The sequence below is a fragment of the Amblyomma americanum genome, chromosome 11 (assembly GCF_052857255.1).
Source record: "Amblyomma americanum isolate KBUSLIRL-KWMA chromosome 11, ASM5285725v1, whole genome shotgun sequence".
In the NCBI taxonomy this organism is placed as follows: domain Eukaryota; kingdom Metazoa; phylum Arthropoda; class Arachnida; order Ixodida; family Ixodidae; genus Amblyomma; species Amblyomma americanum.
In genome coordinates this window covers 104254188-104273724 of record NC_135507.1, presented here as the reverse complement: position 1 = coordinate 104273724, position 19537 = coordinate 104254188, and the positions used below count along the sequence as shown (strand labels likewise).

Here is a 19537-nt window from a genome sequence, read left to right as displayed (position 1 = left end):
TCATTACTATATTTTAAAATAATAAGGCGGGAAAAATGCACAGGGAGGCAGTGAGAGGAGAGAAATCGTTTGTCGAAAGGAGACGATGATGATGATCATGACAAAGGAACAGTGCACGTTAAAGATCCCCAGGTGTTCCCTCCACTACGGCACTTCTTTCTTCCTTTCTTTTTTCATTCCTTCTATCCCTTCCCTTACTGCGTGGTTCAGGTGTCCAACGATATATGAGACAGATACTGCGCCATTTCCTTTCCCCAAAATCCAAGTATTATTATTATTATTATTATTATTATTATTATTATTATTATTATTATTATTATTATTATTATTATTATTATTATTATTATTGAACGCCCTCAACGGTCAAAAAGTTAAGGAAAGTTCGCGCACGCAGTCCGGTAGGACCTCCGCCAACTGTGCAGAGGTCTCTAGTTCCGTAGGTGTTGCTCAGAGGCTTCATACAGACACAACTGAAACCAGACAAATGCGGCGTAAGAAGTGCTTTCGCACTAAAAGAATTTCAGAAGAACCAATTATTGCGGCCTCAACTTTTTTCTCAAATCAACTACGTCGACTACGCCTCCCAGACAAATCCAAGGGCTTTGTGATGCCCAAGTTCATTATGTGGAGGTTATTCTATATCGCAAAAAATAAGTAACTGGCAGCACTCTTGACTAATAATTTCTAAACACGGTTTTCCTAACGTGTCTTTTTTTATAATTCACTGGCAAAAGAAAAACATTTAGCAGCGTCCTGAACGGCAAAGTTATAACATTCGCACCTGAGTTAGCAGGCCTAACAAGGTGGAGGGGAACGTTTCGGTTTTGTGGTGTTTTTATCAGCACCTTCGCGACCCCGTGCGAAAACTCCGCAAACTGGCTGGCGAGGCTCCAAGAAGAAAGCCGACGAGGAATCAGCGCGCGTCTGCCAGCGCCTCCCGCCACTGCCCCGCATATTTTTTTTTTTCAATCCGGAGAGCCAGCGGACGACAAACGGCGTCACTGGAAGCGCAGCGGCGGCCTCACGACGCAACCGGCCACTGCAGTACGCGGACACCGACAGCCACCAACTGATCGCGCTAGAGTGCGTCCATCGGCGGCGAGTCCGATCCGAAGAGCGTCCGCCAACTCTGCCCAGAGCCGCACGATGAGGGACGCTGGGCATCTGCAGCTCTGCCCCTTCTGCTGGCCGCCCGCAGCAGTGCGAAACTGACCGGGCCCCGCGACGGCAGCGTCTACTCGGCGCATTGACGCAGGTGAGCTCCGCACCCTTTACGCAACTGGCGTCCACCGACGGCGATAAAAGTTTGCCCGGCTGTTTGTGTTGCTTCTGCACCCCGATTCGGGGGACCCCGGCCCACAGCCCCGCTGTTTTTTAATCGCTCATCTGGTATCGGCGCAGTGCACCGGCCGCGCCGCTGGACGCACGCCGTGTCGTCGACTTTGGCACCGCTGGGTTGGCTGGGTCACGATGGCCCTTTCGCTCCGCGCGTCGGTTTTAATTCGGTCCAGATTTCACCTCGTCCTTGCTTCTCTTTTGGAGGAAGGGGGAGTAGCGCAGCACGGTGCGTCTTTTTTTGATGCGGGCAGCGGTACGTCTCGGTCAGAATTGCAACCGTGCCAGCTCGAAGTTTGCGGACGCAGAATTGTAGTACGGCGCGCGCGTCTCCGAAAAGTCAGCTCGCGCGTCGCTCTCGCGGCTCCCGTGGTTCGGAGTCACTTGCTCTCCGCGCGAGGCGATGCTGCCGGAAGGTCCGCGTCGGATTTGCGAGCTCAGAAGCGAGCGCGCTACAGCTGTGAGCGCGACGTATGTCTTTAACCTCGCTCAACCTGCACAAGATCGGCTCGCCACTCCGCGTGAAGCTTAATTCAAAGACACGCGGACTCGCCTGGGAACATTTCATGCTGTAAAGATCCGGAGACGAGGGCATGCCGAAAGCGCTTATGTGCAGTATGGCTGCAAGCGCGATCGGTAAAAAGGAGTGACAGGAACCCGTGCTCTTGGATTGGTCGCCGCGCATTGTGCTTTCTATTTCTGAAGGTCGACCTTGTGCGGTGCCTCTTTGCGGAGAACCAGCTGAGCGCTGTCGAACGTTTTCGAAACGCGAGCAAGGCCTTGGTTTCGCGTTCGCGCGGTACTTATTCATCGCTTTCCGCGGCGTGCGAGGAGCGTTTGTTGTCGCCCTGCCACGTGACCTAGCGTGCGGTTTTGTATCGGCGAAGCTGGAAAAGTCCACTGCTGTGTTGTGATCGCTGGACAGGGCTGTAGAATACGGAGTGAAGAAAAAGTCAACTCTCAGGCTGATAACACGTAGCAGACGAATTTGAATCTGGAGTATTATTGAACCATCATGACAGCTGTCTAGATCACTGAACTGGTTTATGGTTTATGGTTTATGGGGGTTTAACGTCCCAAAGCGACTCAGGCTATGAGAGACGCCGTAGTGAAGGGCTCCGGAAATTTCGACCACCTGAGGTTCTTTAACGTGCACTGACATCGCACAGTACACGGGCCTCTAGAATTTCGCCTCCATCGAAATTCGACCGCCGCGGCCGGGATCGAACCCGCGTCTTTCGGGCCAGTAGCCGAGCGCCGTAACCACTCAGCCACCGCGGCGGCTAGATCACTGAACTGTATTAGGAATTTCTCGTCACATGCATTGTTTTGATGTTTAGCTGATAGTCATCAATTTCCGTCCCGTGGTAGAGGGATCTCCGGAAGTCGTTGAGCCATTTGCGTCTCATGAGATAACGTAAGTTATCAGGGTAAAATATTTTGTTGTCCGTCGCGAGCTTGACACTGGTTTGCAAGTATCCAAGCATCTGGGTACCTCGACTCAGATAACATATCGGAATGCACTTGTGCGTGTGCGTTTGTATGAGGCACAAGTGCAGATATTTGGCAGGGCCAGTATATAGGCAGAAGAGGGCCACCGTGCTTTGTGAATTACTTGTGAAAATTGTTCTTTGAGAGCAAAGCAGAACTTAAGCTTTATTTCAAAGGAACTGAGTATACAGAATGTGAGAAATTCTCAGCTATGAAAAATATTGTTTGTGGGCTGAAAACAGAATCCCTCCTTTCTTTGTACAGTCTAATTATTCAAGTTAGAAATCAATGCGGTGCACATGTGCTTTTATTGTCTTGTGTTGTAGACCTCAGAAGGGACTTTTTTCCTGATAGCCCAGCTGAGCTTCTGCTTTAAGCACTGCACAAGACTGACTGGGGAGACACAACAGAATGAGGAGTGTTCAATAAGTTTTGCTACCTGGGCGCCGTCCTTTTATTAAACAATAGACTTGGAAGGTGCTATACATCCAAACAAAGCATTTAAAAATTTTTTTTTCTTCAACAGCACACTGCTTTTGGATATAATCCCAAATATCCTGAGCCGCCACGGTGGCTGAGTGGTTATGGCGCTCGGCTGCCGCCCCGAAAGACGTGGGTTCTATCCCGGCCGCGGCGGTCGAATTTCGATCGAGGCGAAATTCTAGAGGTCCGTGTACTGTGCGATGTCAGTGCACATTAAAGAACCCCGGGTGGTCAAAATTTCCGGAGCCCTTCACTTCAGGAACATTCAAGGAATAGGTTTATGGTTTGTGGGGGTTTAACATCTTAAAGCGACTCAGGCTATGAGGGACGCCGTAGTGAAGGGCTCCGGAAATTTCAACCACCTGGTGTTCTTTACGTGCACTGACATCGCACAGTACATGCGCCTCTAGAATTTCGCCTCCATCGAAATTCAACCGCAGCGACCAGGATTGAACCAGCGCCTTTCGTGTCAGCAGCAAAGCGCCGTAACCACAGAGCCACTGCGGTGGCTTCGTTCAAAGAACATGAGTTTCACATTTTATGAAGTGGTGTACACCAGGGCAGTTTGCTGTTGTCATCAACTGCTTTCTTCGTTCTTCAGTGATTGGATGTGGTGACTAGTGCACTGGTGTCAAGTGCATTTCTACTGGTAAAAACGGTATTGAAAACAAGCTTGTGTTCCTGAAAAAAAATTGAAAGGACATTACAAGCTTTCATTTGCATGTAACATATTTCATTTCTATCTCTTACTGGAGGAACAGATGCAAAAATTTTTAGTTACATGTTTTCTTCTTTGTTACACGTAAGACATCATTATGTGTGTCACCTGGTATTCGCCTACAACCACTAAATAATTTGTTATTCAGTTTATTCTCTTATGCTTTTTTAGTTTTGTTTTTCAGCGTGTGGCCGATGGCTGTGACGTCAGAGTTGTGAACCATGAAAAACTGTGATATAATTGCTGCTTCATTTGTTGTCATTCTGGCTCGAGAGGCAGGCTGGCTTAAGAATTGTTGTGAATTCAAATGATGATGCAGTTTTTCTGCCTGCCTCGTACGATCTATATAGAGCTTTTGATGTCACAGCCGTTGCTCTGCTGTTGAAGCCAAAAACTGAAACAGCCTGAGAGAAGAAATTGAATTATGGTTTATGATTTATGGGGGTTTAACGTCCCAAAGTGACTCTGGCTATGAGGGACGCCGTAGCGAAGGGTTCCGGAAATTTCGACCACCTGGGGTTCTTTAACGTGCATTGACATCTTAAACTACACGGGCCTCTAGAATTTCGCCTCCATTGAAATTTGACCGCTGTGGTTGGGATCGAACCCGCGTCTTTCGGGTTAGCAGCTGAGCGCCATAACTGCTGAGCTACCGTGGCGACGATGAAATTGAATTATTATTTAGCGGTCATAGGCGAATCCTCATACTGATCCATGTATACTAATAACAAAACACAAGCAAAATTAGGTGTCTGTACTCCTTCAATAGAAAGTTTCAGCCAAGGAGGCAGAATGTACTGAACACCTCTTGCAGTTGATTGATGCTGCTATGTCTCAGTCAGAAACAAAGGGATAGGGCAGCAAAGCTGAATGTTTAGCCATGACACGTCATGCAAGAAACAAAACAAAAATGGTACATTGAGGTAATTACTCGGTTTTCAGCTAGGTACAATTTTCACATACGAAAAATGTTCAAAATATGTGATTTTATTAGTTTCTTTATTTAGGATACCCCTGAACCCCCACTTTTGAAAGTATTACATATTGGGAGCTAGTATAAACAACTTCAAAAGTTCAAGGAGCTTCAAGAAGGCTGACAGTGACTGGGAAAAATCGTGCCGAGGGGATAAATTGTGATATGGTTTATATAAGAGCGCTAGTCGTGAAGGTTTACGGCGGTGAGAGTAGTCCCATAATTTGGCATGATTTTTTAAGGCAGTGATACTGGAACTATGTGAGTAGTCTGAAAAAATGAAACATATGGCACGGCTTTGCAAGGGCTCAATATTAGATACAAGATGATAGGCTTGGTCTGGATCCCAAATAGCTAGTGCATGTTCAGTTTTTGGGTGAATGAGTGATGAAAACAAGTTGCTCAGATGCGGAGAAGCCTGTTTGAGGTTATGCTTTAGAAGGCTGGGTGAGTGGTTAGCATCAGTCTGACTGCAAGCGAACCCCAAGGTTTTATAATGAGTGGCAAGTTCGACAGAATCGTTGTTTAGGAAATAATTTGTGGGATTGCAAGGAGAACTGTGAGTGGAAGACACAAGTTTTGTTTTACAAGTATTTTGTAGCATAAGCCAAAAGAACTCTCCCCTGCGCTTCCCCAGAAGTGACTTCAGAACAGGAGGAGTTGTAATTGTTCACTTTGTGCATGTCAAGAAACCCATCTTCCTGCCCTTTCTCTACCATTGGTGTTTTCATGGTAATTAAAAATTTGACCATGGATGATGTGCTCGAGAAGTTTGCAGGAATTGTTGGTTAGTGAGATAGGACGACAATTAAAATGACCGTCACCAGATTTGAAGACTGGTATCACTTCAGCAACATGCCACGCCACGCATGAAGTTTGAAACCACTTGATAACGATTGAGGAAACAGGGCGGTCATGGTTATACTAATGGAATGTCACACTTTTAAGTTTCTTGTTAATGAAGCCGAGTTGATCTGAAGTGATATAAATCTTAAGGTTTAGCAGGCATAGTATGCCAGTTTGATTGACTGTTATTTCAGACATTGATATGTCAGGAAGATTACTTGTGCGAGGAGCTGACAAGACATCTCCATTCGTGATTACGGAAGAAAATGTTTCATTAAAGAGCTGAACACACTGGGTTTCAGAAATGGGAATTCCGTCACCATCAGTAAGAATTATATTGGGATTGTGTTATTTGGGTTTATCACTATATAGAATTGGCGAGGGTTAGTTGCTAGAATAGGTGGTAGGTCCTTGTTGAAAAAGCGGCGTCTAGTTAACGTGAGGCATTTTTGTTAATGCTTGCCACATTCTTTATACCTGCTTCTTGTACTTGGAAGACCATTTTTAATGCCTTGCCTGTAAAGACACTTATTTTTATTATCCAGTCTGCGAAGCTGGTGATTGAAGCATGGCGCACAGTTGTTCACTTTTACTGAAATTACGGGAATGAAATTATTGTCAAGGTTGGTGAAGTTATTTATGAAAATAATCTATTTATCTTCACTGGAACGCGAGAATAATCATCGACAAGTTCCAGAGAAAAGAGACGCAGTTTCGAGTTAATGCTGTTATAATGGTCCCCTTCGTTGTAGCATCTGATGTGTTTGGACCTAATTTTTTCATTAAGGGAGCAAGAAAGATTAGCAGTTATAATTGTTTGATCTGCGATTATTTAACTCTAAATAAATATGTGGATTAGTTGTCAACACTAGGTCTAAAATGTTAGGTGAACAAGGTACGGACCACGTAGGGAGATTGACGAGCTGTGCTAAGGAAAAATCAAGGCAGGAGTGAAGAAAAGCCTGAGCCCCTGCATTACTGGCAGGGATGGCAAAGGAGGGCCAGTTAATGCTTGGAAAGTCAAATCAGCAAAGATGGTCAACACACTTTTTTGGATAATGCTTACAGACCTTACTCAGAATATGAGAAAATTTGCCCGAAAAGCCGGTTACCAGGTCAGGGGGATGATAAAAAACACCAGTTACTATGTTAGTTGTGCCATACCTTACTGAAACCAAAATGCACTCAAAACGAAGTAACAGCGACTGACACAACTATGAATTCTTTTCTTATCATGAGAAGGATACCACCTCTTCTAACATGATTCCTATTAGACAGAAAAAATTAAAGGACAACCCGTGTACTAAAATGAAATCATCAGGAATGGCCATATTTCAGTAAATGCAATCAATGATGCTGCGCATGATTTGATGAGCGATGGAGTTTTAAGCTTTTCAGCAAGATGATGCTAGTGTTGAAAAAACAAACACAGTTGTCATGTGCAGATGTACTTTGGGATAAGAGTAGTAGAGGGAACTGCCAAGTGATTGAGTGCGAGAGCAGTATCATCCCGTGGTGCGCCATGGAATGCATGCAGCATGATTGGCATTGGTGTCCTGCTCATGTGTGTCTTGATTGATAAAGACAAAGTGAACAAGGGAGCGGAAAGCCTCGAGGTGCTTGCCAATGTTTCTTCGTCTGGACAAAGTGTTCTTAATTGGTGGAGTTTATATAGGGCTTTCACTTCCGAGGAGAAAGGCCTGGTGTTGGGGAGGAGGGTGTGATGTAGGAAGGGTCGGAGGTTGAATATGGACATCTTGTCCAGGCAGGATGGCTGAAGGGTATTGACCAGTTTACCTGCAAAACTGTGATAAAGAAATAGGCCAGCTCAGCAGAAAGCAATCCGGGGGTGTGGAGCGTGGAGAGATAACGAACATGGGCTCCAACGGCTGTGTGTTGAGCTGCGACAAGTGGCTTGGTATGACTGGCTACGTTGACCTGAAAAATGGGGATAAAAGAATTGAGCAGCATGGCAGAACAAAATACCGAGGCACAAAAAAAAATTAGAAAAAGGGAAAAAGAGGTGGGTGCAGAGGAAGCAGGAAAGGAAGAGGGATTCCTGAGAAATATTAGTAGGAGCTGCAGGGCACAAGGTAAAAGTAGAATGACGAGAAAAAGGAAAGGAGGGGTGAAACGAAGCAGACCGAGGGGAGAAAGGATAGGTGGGGGGGCAGTGAAAGAAATGATAAAGCGGCATTATGAAGTGAAAACCTCTGACCATGGGCAAGACCTCTTTAAAGAATTATGCCAGTGCCAGAACGTACCTGAGAGAATCTAAGTTTACCTTGAAATGTTGATCCCTGCTGGTTCTAAGGTTTTAAATTTGTGGATTAGGAATGCCTCTCTGTATTTTCTACTCTTTGCAGATTTTTTAGCCTGATTGAAGAAGGAATAGTTGTAAGTTCATCGAAGTTACGACTGTGTTGATTAAAATGTTCCGACACTGCTTTCTGCACATTCTTTGCTCTGTCAACTCAGTGGCCACTTAGCGCCAGACTAAATGCAGTATCATAGAAGCCTCCCGCCTACTGTGTAAACTATGTAATGACACCTCCTGTGAACTCATTTTCGGTGAATGGTTTTCCAGTGAGATGTTTTTTCGGATCAACAAATGAGTGAAAATAACTGGGTACTGGGTCCAGGCTATGTGGAGCATGCTCCAAGATCTGCATGAATCTTGCCAGAAGCGAAGTGGTGGCATACATTGGGCACGGTATTGAACTGGGCGCTCTCGTGAAGCAGGCATACACCACTTCTCAGCAGTCGTTGCCGTTGGCTTCAGATGCACTGCGGTAACTGTGCCAAGGTTTCTCAGTATGCAGCGGAGTTAGTTATTGTGCCTGGAGGCACGAATTAGAATTCTTGAAGTACGGCTCATCATCACCCACCTATATCAAGGAATTCTATCTTTGATTTGGCAATAGTGATTAGTGACAAAGGCGGGTTCACTATGTATGAATGCTACTTCTATCTATTCTTTTATATGTACTTGTTAATCTGTGCTAATTTTATTACAGTTGTGCTATATCAACATGTCTGAATTATTTTTGCTTCTATAACAGACACTTGCTGCCGCAGTGGCTGAGTGGTTATGACGCTCGGCTGCTGGCCTGAAAGACGCGGGTTCGATCCCGGCCGCGGCGGTCGAATTTCGATGGAGGCGAAATTCTAGAGGCCTGTGTACTGTGCGATGTCAGTGCACGTTAAAGAACGCCAGGTGGTCGAAATTACCGGAGCCCTTCACTGCGGCGTCTCTCATAGCCTGAGTCGCTTTGGGACGTTAAACCCCCATAAACCATAAACCTATAACAGACACTTGCTCATCATTGCTAGGGCGGTTCAGTGGCTGTGGCATTTGGCTGCTGAGCCCAATGTCTCAGGATAGACTTCACTTGTCACAATGTGCTAAAGAGACAAGGACGCAGAGAGACAAACAGGATGGGCGCTAACTTACAACAACTCTATCCATTATCAGGATAGAGTCCTGGCTGCTGCATCTGCATTTTCAGTGCAGGTGAAATGAAGAAACGCCCCCTGTGCTGTGTCTCAAAAACCCTCCACTGTGGCCTCTCTCACAGTCTGGAACAGCTTTGAGACATTGAATGCCACATGCCAATGCCAACATCTATAAGCAGCAATTTACCTCTGCTTACACTGTTCACTTGGAAAGAGGTCCTGTTTCATTAGGGTGTTTATGACAAGGTGCATAGCCTTGGTGCGGTGGCTTAGCGGTAATGGTTCCCGGCTGCTGACCCGAAAGATGTGGGTTCGATTCCGGCCATGGCTGTTGCACTTCAATTAATGTGAAATGCTAGATGCCTGTGTACTGTGTGCCCCAGGTGGTCGTAATTATCTGGAGCCCTCCACTACAGCATCTCTCAAAGCCTGAGTTGCTTTGGGACGTTAAACACCATAAAAATGAAAGCAAAAGCATAGTCTTGGGACAAAATAGTGAAATTTACTTCAAAGCAGTGACTCATCAATAACAGGGCATGCTTTCGTATTCGTGATAGCGGTTTGACACATGTGGCGGTATGTCTACTGCAGTAGTAAGTGGCAGTGACACAGTGGGGAGCATTTATAAGTGGAGGCAATGCATTAGTTTCCCTTCTCCCTCGAACAGTGTTGACGGAGCAGTCAAGCCTTGGCCAGAGTGCCCTGGAGGGAGAGGCCTGAGTGAGGCGATGATTCCCTTAGAACACTGAGCATTGCCCGGCAGCCAGGATGTACGATTCGCCGGCGTCACTGCAGGAGTGCTGCGTTGACTTTATCTGTGAAAACATCGACGCCATTTGTGAGGTCCAGACAGATGAGCAGCAGCAGGCAGTGCGGTGAGTGCTCGGGGTTTGCTCCTCCTTCCTTTTTCTGATTTGCATGTGCGTGTGTGTGTTTGTTCTATTTCGCTGCATTTTTTTGTTGTTGTGAAATTATGGGGCTCCATGGAGAGCTGTGGTCTGAATGTATGCACTGTGTGACCTTCAGCAGCTTCTTTCTTAACCTTGTGATCAGGCAGTTCGTCACTATAGTGAGATACAACTGCAGTCTGCAGTGAAGCTCCGCTCACATTTGGGATCGCCACACAGAACTCCTCTGTGCAAAAAATGTAGTCAGTCGTTAAAACTGTTAGTGTAAAAGCACTCGTACGCTCACCAATACTGACCAAGAATCTTGTCACCGTACGTTCATCATATATACATATGACCTTGTGTCATTGCCTAGCAACCTGAGTTATCTGAGTTTACCTGAGTTACTCGGGTAAGCATGGGTAGTAACTCAGGTTACCCTTAAGGCAGAGCTGAAGTGTTCCCTCCAATTAAAGGATGAACACCTGCTTTCGCTCATCTACTTGGTGAAGGTGAAACGAAGAAGCTCTTCCTATGCTGTGTAATATTAGTGCACGTGATTTAAATAACCTCAGGCGGTCTAATAAGCCCTCCACTGTGGTATATCTCGCAGTCCACTTACAGCTTTGAGACGTTGAATGCCACATGCCAGTGCCAACACCCATAAGCAACATGTTACCTCTGATTACATTGTTCATTTAAAAAGAGGTACTGTTTCATTAGGGTGTTAATTACAAGGTGCCTAGTCTCGGTGCAATGGCTTGAGCTCAATAATTTTTATGTCTCTGGCAAGGTGATTCCATTTGGTATTGTGATTGGTCAGCGGAGTAACACAGGACGCCGCGGACCATGACCCATTGTTACCAACTGTTTTATTTTTTGATAGTTTCATCCTACCGTAGTCGTTCCTACATTGCAGAAATGTAATGAACTGGCAGATGTAGTGAAAGAAATTTTACATTGAAGTCCTCCCCACGTCATTGAACTTTGCATTGCTTCACTGAACTTTTCTCTTGGTGCAGGGGGTGGCATCCATTATTGTTCTTCCGATGGCCACCACATTGTGCTAGCCGAATGACTCTACTGGGTTCTAGAAACTGCTAGGGGACTTCTTATGAATTTGTGTGAGGATGCCTCACCGGCTTTAAACCTCTGATTAGTTTCCTCTGAGATTATTGGCTAGTGAGTATTCTCCTTTTTTCCCCTAATAGTAGCAAATACACTGTGGTGACTTTTTCATTTACTTTCAGCGCTTTTGCGATCCTATAGTACTGCGCTATACATGGAGGATTAGGGTTTTAAAGGGGCCCTGTAACTATAAGCCTGCTTTTATTCTTTGTGTGTGTAGCATTTAATATCTTAATCTTCTCCAGAAATTTCGAGCTGATGGTGTCGAAACGCAGCTGCAGTTTTTGGCAGTCGAAATGAAGTGGCAGACACATTGGGCACTGCCTTTCTGATTGGTTGGGTGTCCAGCTTGAACTTTGTTCCTTTTTGGTCAGGAAATGGACTAAAATTTTTTTCTGTGAGTGCTGTAAGCTTTTTGTGTAAAACAAAAGCTGGAAAGATGGTGTGAAAGAACAAAAACTATAAGAATAATGCTGCTGTTCGAACCACAGCAAGGAGGCAGTGAAAAAAAAGAATCTGCACACCTTGGCCAAGAATGGAATGAAAAAAGCCGAACGGGAGGCAAGGTTGGTGGGGGGGAACCATTGCTAACTCTCCAATCGTAAAGGGGATTATAAAAGGAACCTTAAGGAGCTTCCTTTGTCGAGTTAGTCGCCCCTACACTGTCTGCGGTTTGTTTGCCACGTGTTAAAATGCATGACTCTAGGCTGCCCTGGCAAGCCAACAAATTCATGCAAGCTTCTGCTGTGCGAGTGTAAGGCGCGGTTCTCATTAGTAACACTAAAACACCAAGTAACACCAAATTGGCGAGAGAATTGCAGTTTTTTCGGATCTTTTTATTTTGAATTTTCTAAATGGAATAACTTTTGCTTGTGTTCTCCGATTTCAGAAATTCTTTTTCACTGGTCTCTGGAATGCATGAGGACTCCCTTTAACCAGAATAATTGGCAGTTAAAAAAACACCACAGTGCCTCTTTTAAAGCAACGCATTATGCAAGGCTTCCTTGGAGCGTGAAGAGGTCAAAGTAGAGGCTCGTACGGCTAGGTGAAATTCCAGCTTTGAATGGTTATTCAGCATGGCACAATGATGGGTGAAGTGGTGTCCCATACTTCAGAACAGAGAAAACATGCATACTGACACAGATGTGTATGCTTGAGGGCATGCATATACATATATATGTGCGCTTCCAAATAAATGCAGCTGTGAGCTTGTGTGTGTGTGCCTCTGTAGCAGCCTTTGCTGCAGTGGTCTGTCGTTTCCTGTCTGTGGCTCATGGGGTCTGTTGCACACTGCACGAAACTGGTTTGTGTAGTTGGTGGCCACCTCTTCCATGTCTTCAATCATCTGGCAACAATGTGTGGCAGATGAAGCGCCAAGTTGCAAAAAGAAAATTGATGGGGGGTAACATCAAGATTGGAAGAGAGCAGAGTAGGTCAGGGAACAAACGCATGTTAGTGACATCCTAGTCGAAATCAAGAGGAAGAAATGGGCTTGGGCAGGGCATGTAATGCGAAGGCAAGATAACCGCTTGTCATTAGGGGTAACAGAGTGGATTCCAAGAGAAGGCAGGCGTAGCAGGGGACGGCAGAAAGCCAGGTGGGCGGATGAGATTAAGTTTGCGGGTGTATGATGGTCGCAGCTGGCACAGGACATGTTTATTTGGAGAGATATGGGAGAAACCTGTGCCCTGCAGTGGGTGTAGCCAAGCTGACGACGATGATGTGCTTATAGTATTAGTTTCGGTCAGCAACAAAGCTGTGGCATGCTGGCAGATGTGCTTTGTGTCAACTGGTGTTTGCTAAGAAATGTATTTCTTCCCCACGGCATGTTGATGACTTGTCGTAAAGCATAGCTGCCTCATGGGTGTGCTGCTTGCAGCTTCTGAGCTCTAATGGCGGAAGGAAGTAAAAAGTGGCTGTCACGAATCACAGTCGAGACTCTGCATGCAGACCCCAAAACCTTGATTCCATAGAGCCTGTTTGTTGTCATTGTTTTGTTTTTCTTTTTCATTCTGCGCTTGCCTGGTCATGCTTGGGCTGTTTTTCATTGTGGCATTGGCTGTTGCCAAGCGGCGCCGTAGTGAAAAAGTGCAGCTGTGCACACAGGTGCAGCTGGGTTGCTGTTTTTCATGGCTGCAGCTTCCGTTTGTCAGCCCTGCATTCTGTTTTATGTTTGGCTGTTTTCTTTTTTCTTTCAGCTGTACTAGTGGTGACACTAACCGTGAAAGCTGGTTTATCCATAGAAAAAAAAAAAATCTATTGGGCTGAAGTGGGTACGCTTGTTCCCTGTTGTGCAAGTTTGTTTTGGAGCTTTAGTTGGGGGTAGGTTCTGTATCCTGCCAGCTCCCGTTATTTTGTTTGCCTAATGCCTATGGACCAGGAATTAGAGCACGAGATAGTCCGGTGTGCTCAAAGGTGAATGGCTGCATTAAAAAGCACTTGACCTATATGAACTAAAGCTGTGTTTATGCGTACGTATTGAGTTGTCGCTACATTTAATGCAAAAGCACTATTCCAGACATATTAACCCTGAGCTAGAATCTTGTCTTCTTGTCTTGTGCGTTTTGGCTTGTCTTGTGTCGGGAAGAGGCTTGTCTTGTGCGTTTTGGCTTGTCTTGTGTTGGGAAGAGGCTTGTCTTGTGCGTTTTGGCTTGTCTTGTGTCGGAAAGAGGCTTGTCTTGGCGTTTTGGCTTGTCTTGTGTCGGGAAGAGCAGCATGGGTCGGACAATCCCTACCGGTGCCTCTGATAGAAACAGCCCCCTGCTAGTGCAGTGGTGCATCGCTTACCCGCTGCGCCACTGCGCTGGTAGTGGTATGAGGACTCACCATCATCTGTGAACGCTACTGTGGTGTCTCTCATAGCCTTAGCCACTTTGGGATGCTAAACCCCCATAAATCATAAACCATTAGGTAGAGAATGACCAATTCTGTTATATGGGCACTAACCCACTAAAGCTGTTGAGTCATACCCTTAACACGGAGCTTACTAATTGCTCCCTCTAATTGAAGAATGAACACCTGCATTTGCACGGCTACTCAGTTTAACTGCATTAAACTCCTATAACTTTTTTTTGTCATTTTTTATTGTGCAGTCTATGCGATTGTTTGCATTAGTTTGTAGCTGCAATCTGATGCAAATTAGCTCTGCATGAGGGTGCTTGGTGCTCACATCAAAGGGACTGTGCAGGAGGCAACTGTAAAATGGTTTCCTATGTAGAACAAAAGAAAAATGGTGTAATTTGTTTGGACTAAGTTAAAAGTGGGATATAAAAAATTGACTTGAAGCGTAGCCATTGCTGGTGTTTTATGCGTCTTGAAAACCCAGTGCAACCATTAGCGTGAGGCATCTTGCTGTTGTTTAATGCGAAACTGTTTACCTCCATGCTAGAACTTTGTTTCGTGGGTTTGTGTTTGCTCCATTTCTCCACATCTTGACTGTCCAAAACGAACTTGTATCACTGCCGTTTCATTTGTGTGAAGGTACGGTGCCCGTGGGCTGTTAAGCTACCTTGTTTTAGTCATCATGCCAAGGAGTGATGAAGTCTCATACGTTATAAGTGAAGCGTGCTCCACAGAGTTTTGCGACTGGTTGCTAGTGGATAAAGTGCCTGTCATCTCTGCTGCGGCTTTGGAAAAAAACACTGCACATTTGAAAATTATGGGGGTCACTTGGCACATAGCCAGCCGGGAAGGTGAGCTTCCATACCAGCTACAGAGCCATGGAAGGTTCAGAGAAAATAGGCAAAGGCAAAGAGCACATTAGGAAGTCATTTTTAACCCAGTGCAAGGAAATAGGCACCTAACGGAAGAATGTTCAGTCGATTAAAAGGGTACAGTAAGCATGGTACACGTGTATCCTATAAAACTTAGATTTTGCAGAAAGCAACCGTAAGAAGCAGGCAGTAGATTTTGCAGAAAGCAACCGTAAGAAGCAGGCAGAGCTAAGAAGCACAAGGTTCCCTATTACTGTCATCATGCGCGAGGACTTGGGCTTAGAAGTTGTGCTTGTGTGGAGAGAGAGAGAGAGAGCTTAGTCTTTGGGAACATTTTAAAGGGCCCTCCCTCTGCATCAGCCAACAGTGAACAATGCTGTGTGGCTGTGGTCAGGAACTTTTCTGCATAAATTTTTGCGTAGAATTTCAGCAGAAAATTTCAGATGTGAGTTTTCGTACTGCTTACTGTTTTATGTGATGTAATGCAAAGTACCATGTACCATACCCAAGCTGCTGCTTGTTGTATGGTGGAGTTTGATATTTTTTGCGGTGCTCGGCCACCACAGGAACCACCTTTGCAGTGCCTTTTGCCTCCTTGATGTCTGTAGAGTAGGCTGTAGTGTGCATTGTTTGTGAAATGCTTTTTTGAAACTCGTGAGTATGTTGGCCTGGTTCATTTGTGAGTGTAAGAGACAGGTGCACATTCTGTGTTGTGTGAGTGGTGGCCCTGAGCGACAGTGGCGGTGCAGCTACTCATTCCGGGACCCGGAGGTGTTCTTCCACCGGGAGGTGTCGCAACAGGTGCTGGAGACACTGAGTGCACGGGGCCTGCTCACCGACAGTATCCTGACGCTGTTTGACTCGCGCTTCACCCGCCTGCAGAGGGTGCGCATCAACAATGCGGCCAGTGTCACCACCAGGCAAGTGGGGAGGGGGGGGTCCTCTTTCCTTTGCAACCTTCCCGCTATACACCTGGATGGGGTGGCACTACTGTGCTGCATTTGAGGCTGCCATAGTTCGTTGCTCTCACTCCTGGGGCTGGACTGGAGTGAGTGGCAAGGTGCTCGCCAGGGTCTGTTGCAAGAGTTGGGAGAAGTTCTGTGGTGTCTAAACACTGCCTTTTTTGTATCAGCAGGACACGAGTACATCTTTCTTTTTTTTCATCTCTGTTCAGCATGTCCTGTCTTCACACACCTATTCTCACATTCTCTGTGCATAACTGTAGTTCACTTAAGAGGGGGATGCAGGCTTTGAAATCCCTAAAAAGGGCCAAGAAATTTATCTTCTTTATAATTGTTGTATCTGCTCGTATGCTTCTTATTTTATGCTGTCTCAAAGTTTCATTGTTGAAATCGACCGGGAAGGAACCTAAAAAAATTGTTCCATGAACCGTGGCAGCTGTGCATTGCAGGGAAACGCTCAATTTGGGAAACGGCCAGTGTGTTTCTCCTTTTCAGTTTTTTGACTAAATGTTCACCTTGTGAAGCAGATTTCTTCATGAACATTTTATCTACTTTTACCCTGTTTGTGTCGTTGCGTTCCTAGGGCTGTACTGCAGGCCAACACACTGTTTTTCAAATTCGCGAATTTTAAATTTCTTGTGTGAAATTTTCTTCTCACCCTAGATATGTCATTGGACACTGTGTTGCAGAAATTCAAAACTAAAATTTTGTGCTTTGCTAAAAAGTAATTCTAAGAATGTCATGACCTGTAGCATGCCAGTAGAAACGCAGTGCATGTTAAACAGCCTTTGGCCATATTTTCTTGACTCTGCAGCTTTTTAACAGGATTCAGAGGGAAAATATATACGAGAAAACAATTTTCTGGAGATACAACAGTGACATTTCGCAAGAACAAAAATTAATGTGTTAGAAATTTTTTTTGTAAATACATAAAGTAAAAAAGTTTTCCTGAAAGACTCAACTCCCTTAAGGTGGAAGTTACCACTGCTGGTTGAGAATACACAGCGGACAGAAGTAACATGGGTTGTAAAGTAGGATAAAAATAAGTGCCAGAACCTATGCAGCTCCCACCTCGGTGGCCCATACAGAAAGACATGGCAGCACACAATTTTCAGTATACAAGAAGTATTCAAACCTTATTAAGGTAGTACTTGCATTTGTTTGGGATTGGATTGCAATATGAAGACTACGTGAAAAACCACAACCACAAATTTTTTTGCCATCTTTTCATATTTGCCACGCAACGGAGTGAGCCATGAGGCACCAACTAGGCCCTTTGATTGCCTTGCTGACTTGGGAACAAGTTTATTTATTTATTTATTTACAAAGACTGCTGACTGTGGGGCCATTACAGTGGTGAGACGTAACACATGAAGAGTAATGTGTTCGCTTTGCAACTATACACAAAATACAAAGTTTGCCTTCATCTACACAGTCACATTTCTTGCAGTGTAATTATATTTAGCACAACTTTGTTTGAATGTTTATTTTAGAGATGCGTGTTTAATGACCAGTCACTTTAAAATGCTTACACAGTTAGATTACTAAAAAAGAATAAGTCTCTGCCCACACAGGTACAGGCAACAGTGTGTCAGGGAACAAACAAAATCAGGAAGAAGAAATAGGCTTGGACAGGGCATGAAAGGCGGAGGCAAGATAACAGATGGCCGTTAAGGGCAAGGGACTGGAGTCTAAAAGAAGGCAAGCGTTAGCAGGGGGCGGAATAATTAGGTGGGCTGAAGAGATCAAGAAGTTTGCAGGGTAGGGTGGCTGCAGCTGGCACCTGACAGGGTTAATTGGAGAGATAAGAGAAAGGCCTTTGTTGTGTAGCAGGTGTAGTCAGGCTGCTACTGTCGATGATGATGCAGTGATCACCACACGATGAAATATTCATTGGCCCCTTTTGGCTGTAGTGTTCGCGCTAACCTTCAGATTGCATTAGACTGGGCAGGACAGAGTGGCGTATGTATCACCACATCTGCTGTGCTTATTTATCAAGCTCTCTCACTTATGGTGACTGGTGCAGGGGCCTGCGGGTGCTGCGGTCGCACAAGTTGACTGAGCTGGAGGCGACCGGCCTGAGTCGGGTGACAGTCAATGACCTCATTGGCTGCCTGGGCGACTGGACACTGGCCCACTTGCGGCTACTCAATGTGGCACGCACTGCGTTCACCAGCTCCAAGTTCTGCGTGGTGGTGGCCCTCTCCAAGCTGCGGGGCCTGACCACCCTCAACGTGAGCGGCACTGAATTTAACCGTCACGGCCTGGACATTGTCGCCCAGGACCTGCCCCTGCTCGAAGTGTTGGACATCTCGGCCACCCGCATCAAGTGCGCCCCTCTCTTCTTCTTTTTCTGTGGGCTTGTCTGGTCGGAGCAGTAGGTCTCCAAGTAGTTTGCACAACACGGGACAAAGACAAGGAAGCAACATGGGGCAAGGAACTACTGATTCTTTTACAGCCACATCTCTTGCATCCTGGGACAAAAAAAACAACTTAAGTGTGGCACTAAAGCCAGACCAGCGCGAGAGGGGGAGAGCGGGAGCACCAAGTTCGTGGAGGTGTGTGTTCCTTTTCAACGGTGCTGTTGTGACCGCTTGAAGTTTTGGACTGCTGCAGGAGCGCACTGGAAGAGGGAAGAACGCAGGCAGGGCACGGATAGAAACAATTCTATTTAGACTTGTTTACATTGTGGTTAGCATTGGAGTGAGGCGGTCGGATGCCCCCTCTCCCTCCCATCCCACCTACTCTTGCCGCCAGTCAGCACTGGCCCTTAGCCAGGTGCCAGGGCAGCAGTTCTAGATCCTTAAGGCAGTGAGTTTCTGAAAGGTCCTTTTGAACTGGGCTACCAGTGGCATCTGCGGGGCGCTGCAGAGCAACGTGCAGGGTTCTTCCTTCGAACAGAACACAGTTTAAAAGAGCCCTCGCAGCCTGAAGCTCTCAGCGGTGTTGGAGGCGTGCGAGGCAAGTTTTAAACAACCCCTGGATGTTCGCATGGTCTCGCACATCTCGCGTGTCCTACAATAACAGGATGGCTGAGTGCGAGGGGCTGAATGGCCACAAAAGCATTTTGGCGCACTCCTTCTTGCCGACCACTTCTGGGCTGTGGTGGTGGTTAGAGTATGGTGAAGAACCACCTGGCTTGTGTGTTGGAGTAAAAGAGCTACAACTACATGTCCACATTTTTTTAATACTTCTAAAGACAGTGATTCATTTACAGCAGTGGTGGTAACAGGATGATGATTTAGAAAATAATTGGACTACACTTATAATTTATGAGTTTATGATTATGGTTATAAGAGTATAATTTAGATTGTGCTAGTGCATCCATTTTGTGAGTAAATGCGCAGTGGTATCGTGCAGTGCTCATGTTGAAAATTCAAAACTTTTTGACGATGTACTGCGGAATCTCGTTAATTAAAATTCACCCTATTTGATTTTTTGTTTTACTCTAATCCACTTCGCTTCCATCAATGTCAAGTGTATTAGAAGTGTTCCGACTAATCCAACTTTGCGCAACCTGAATGAATTTTCGATCCCCTCTGAGC

General features: G+C 45.6%; 1 protein-coding gene across 3 annotated transcripts in view; it reads left to right on the top strand.

Annotated features, from left to right (window-relative positions):
- Positions 1-586: 586 nt before the first annotated feature.
- LOC144110512 (protein zyg-11 homolog B-like) overlaps positions 587-19537 on the top strand; it is a 193880-nt gene continuing 174929 nt past the window's right edge. For 2 of the 3 annotated variants that reach the window (XM_077643491.1, XM_077643489.1), the window contains exons 1-4: positions 587-1255; positions 9970-10177; positions 15780-15950; positions 18019-18321. In XM_077643491.1, the coding sequence (XP_077499617.1) occupies positions 10071-10177; positions 15780-15950; positions 18019-18321 (581 nt within the window). In that variant the 5' untranslated portion in view covers positions 587-1255; positions 9970-10070. Of the gene's footprint in view, positions 1256-2645; positions 2753-9969; positions 10178-15779; positions 15951-18018; positions 18322-19537 lie in introns of those variants that run through there. The other variant, XM_077643490.1, reaches the window with a different exon arrangement.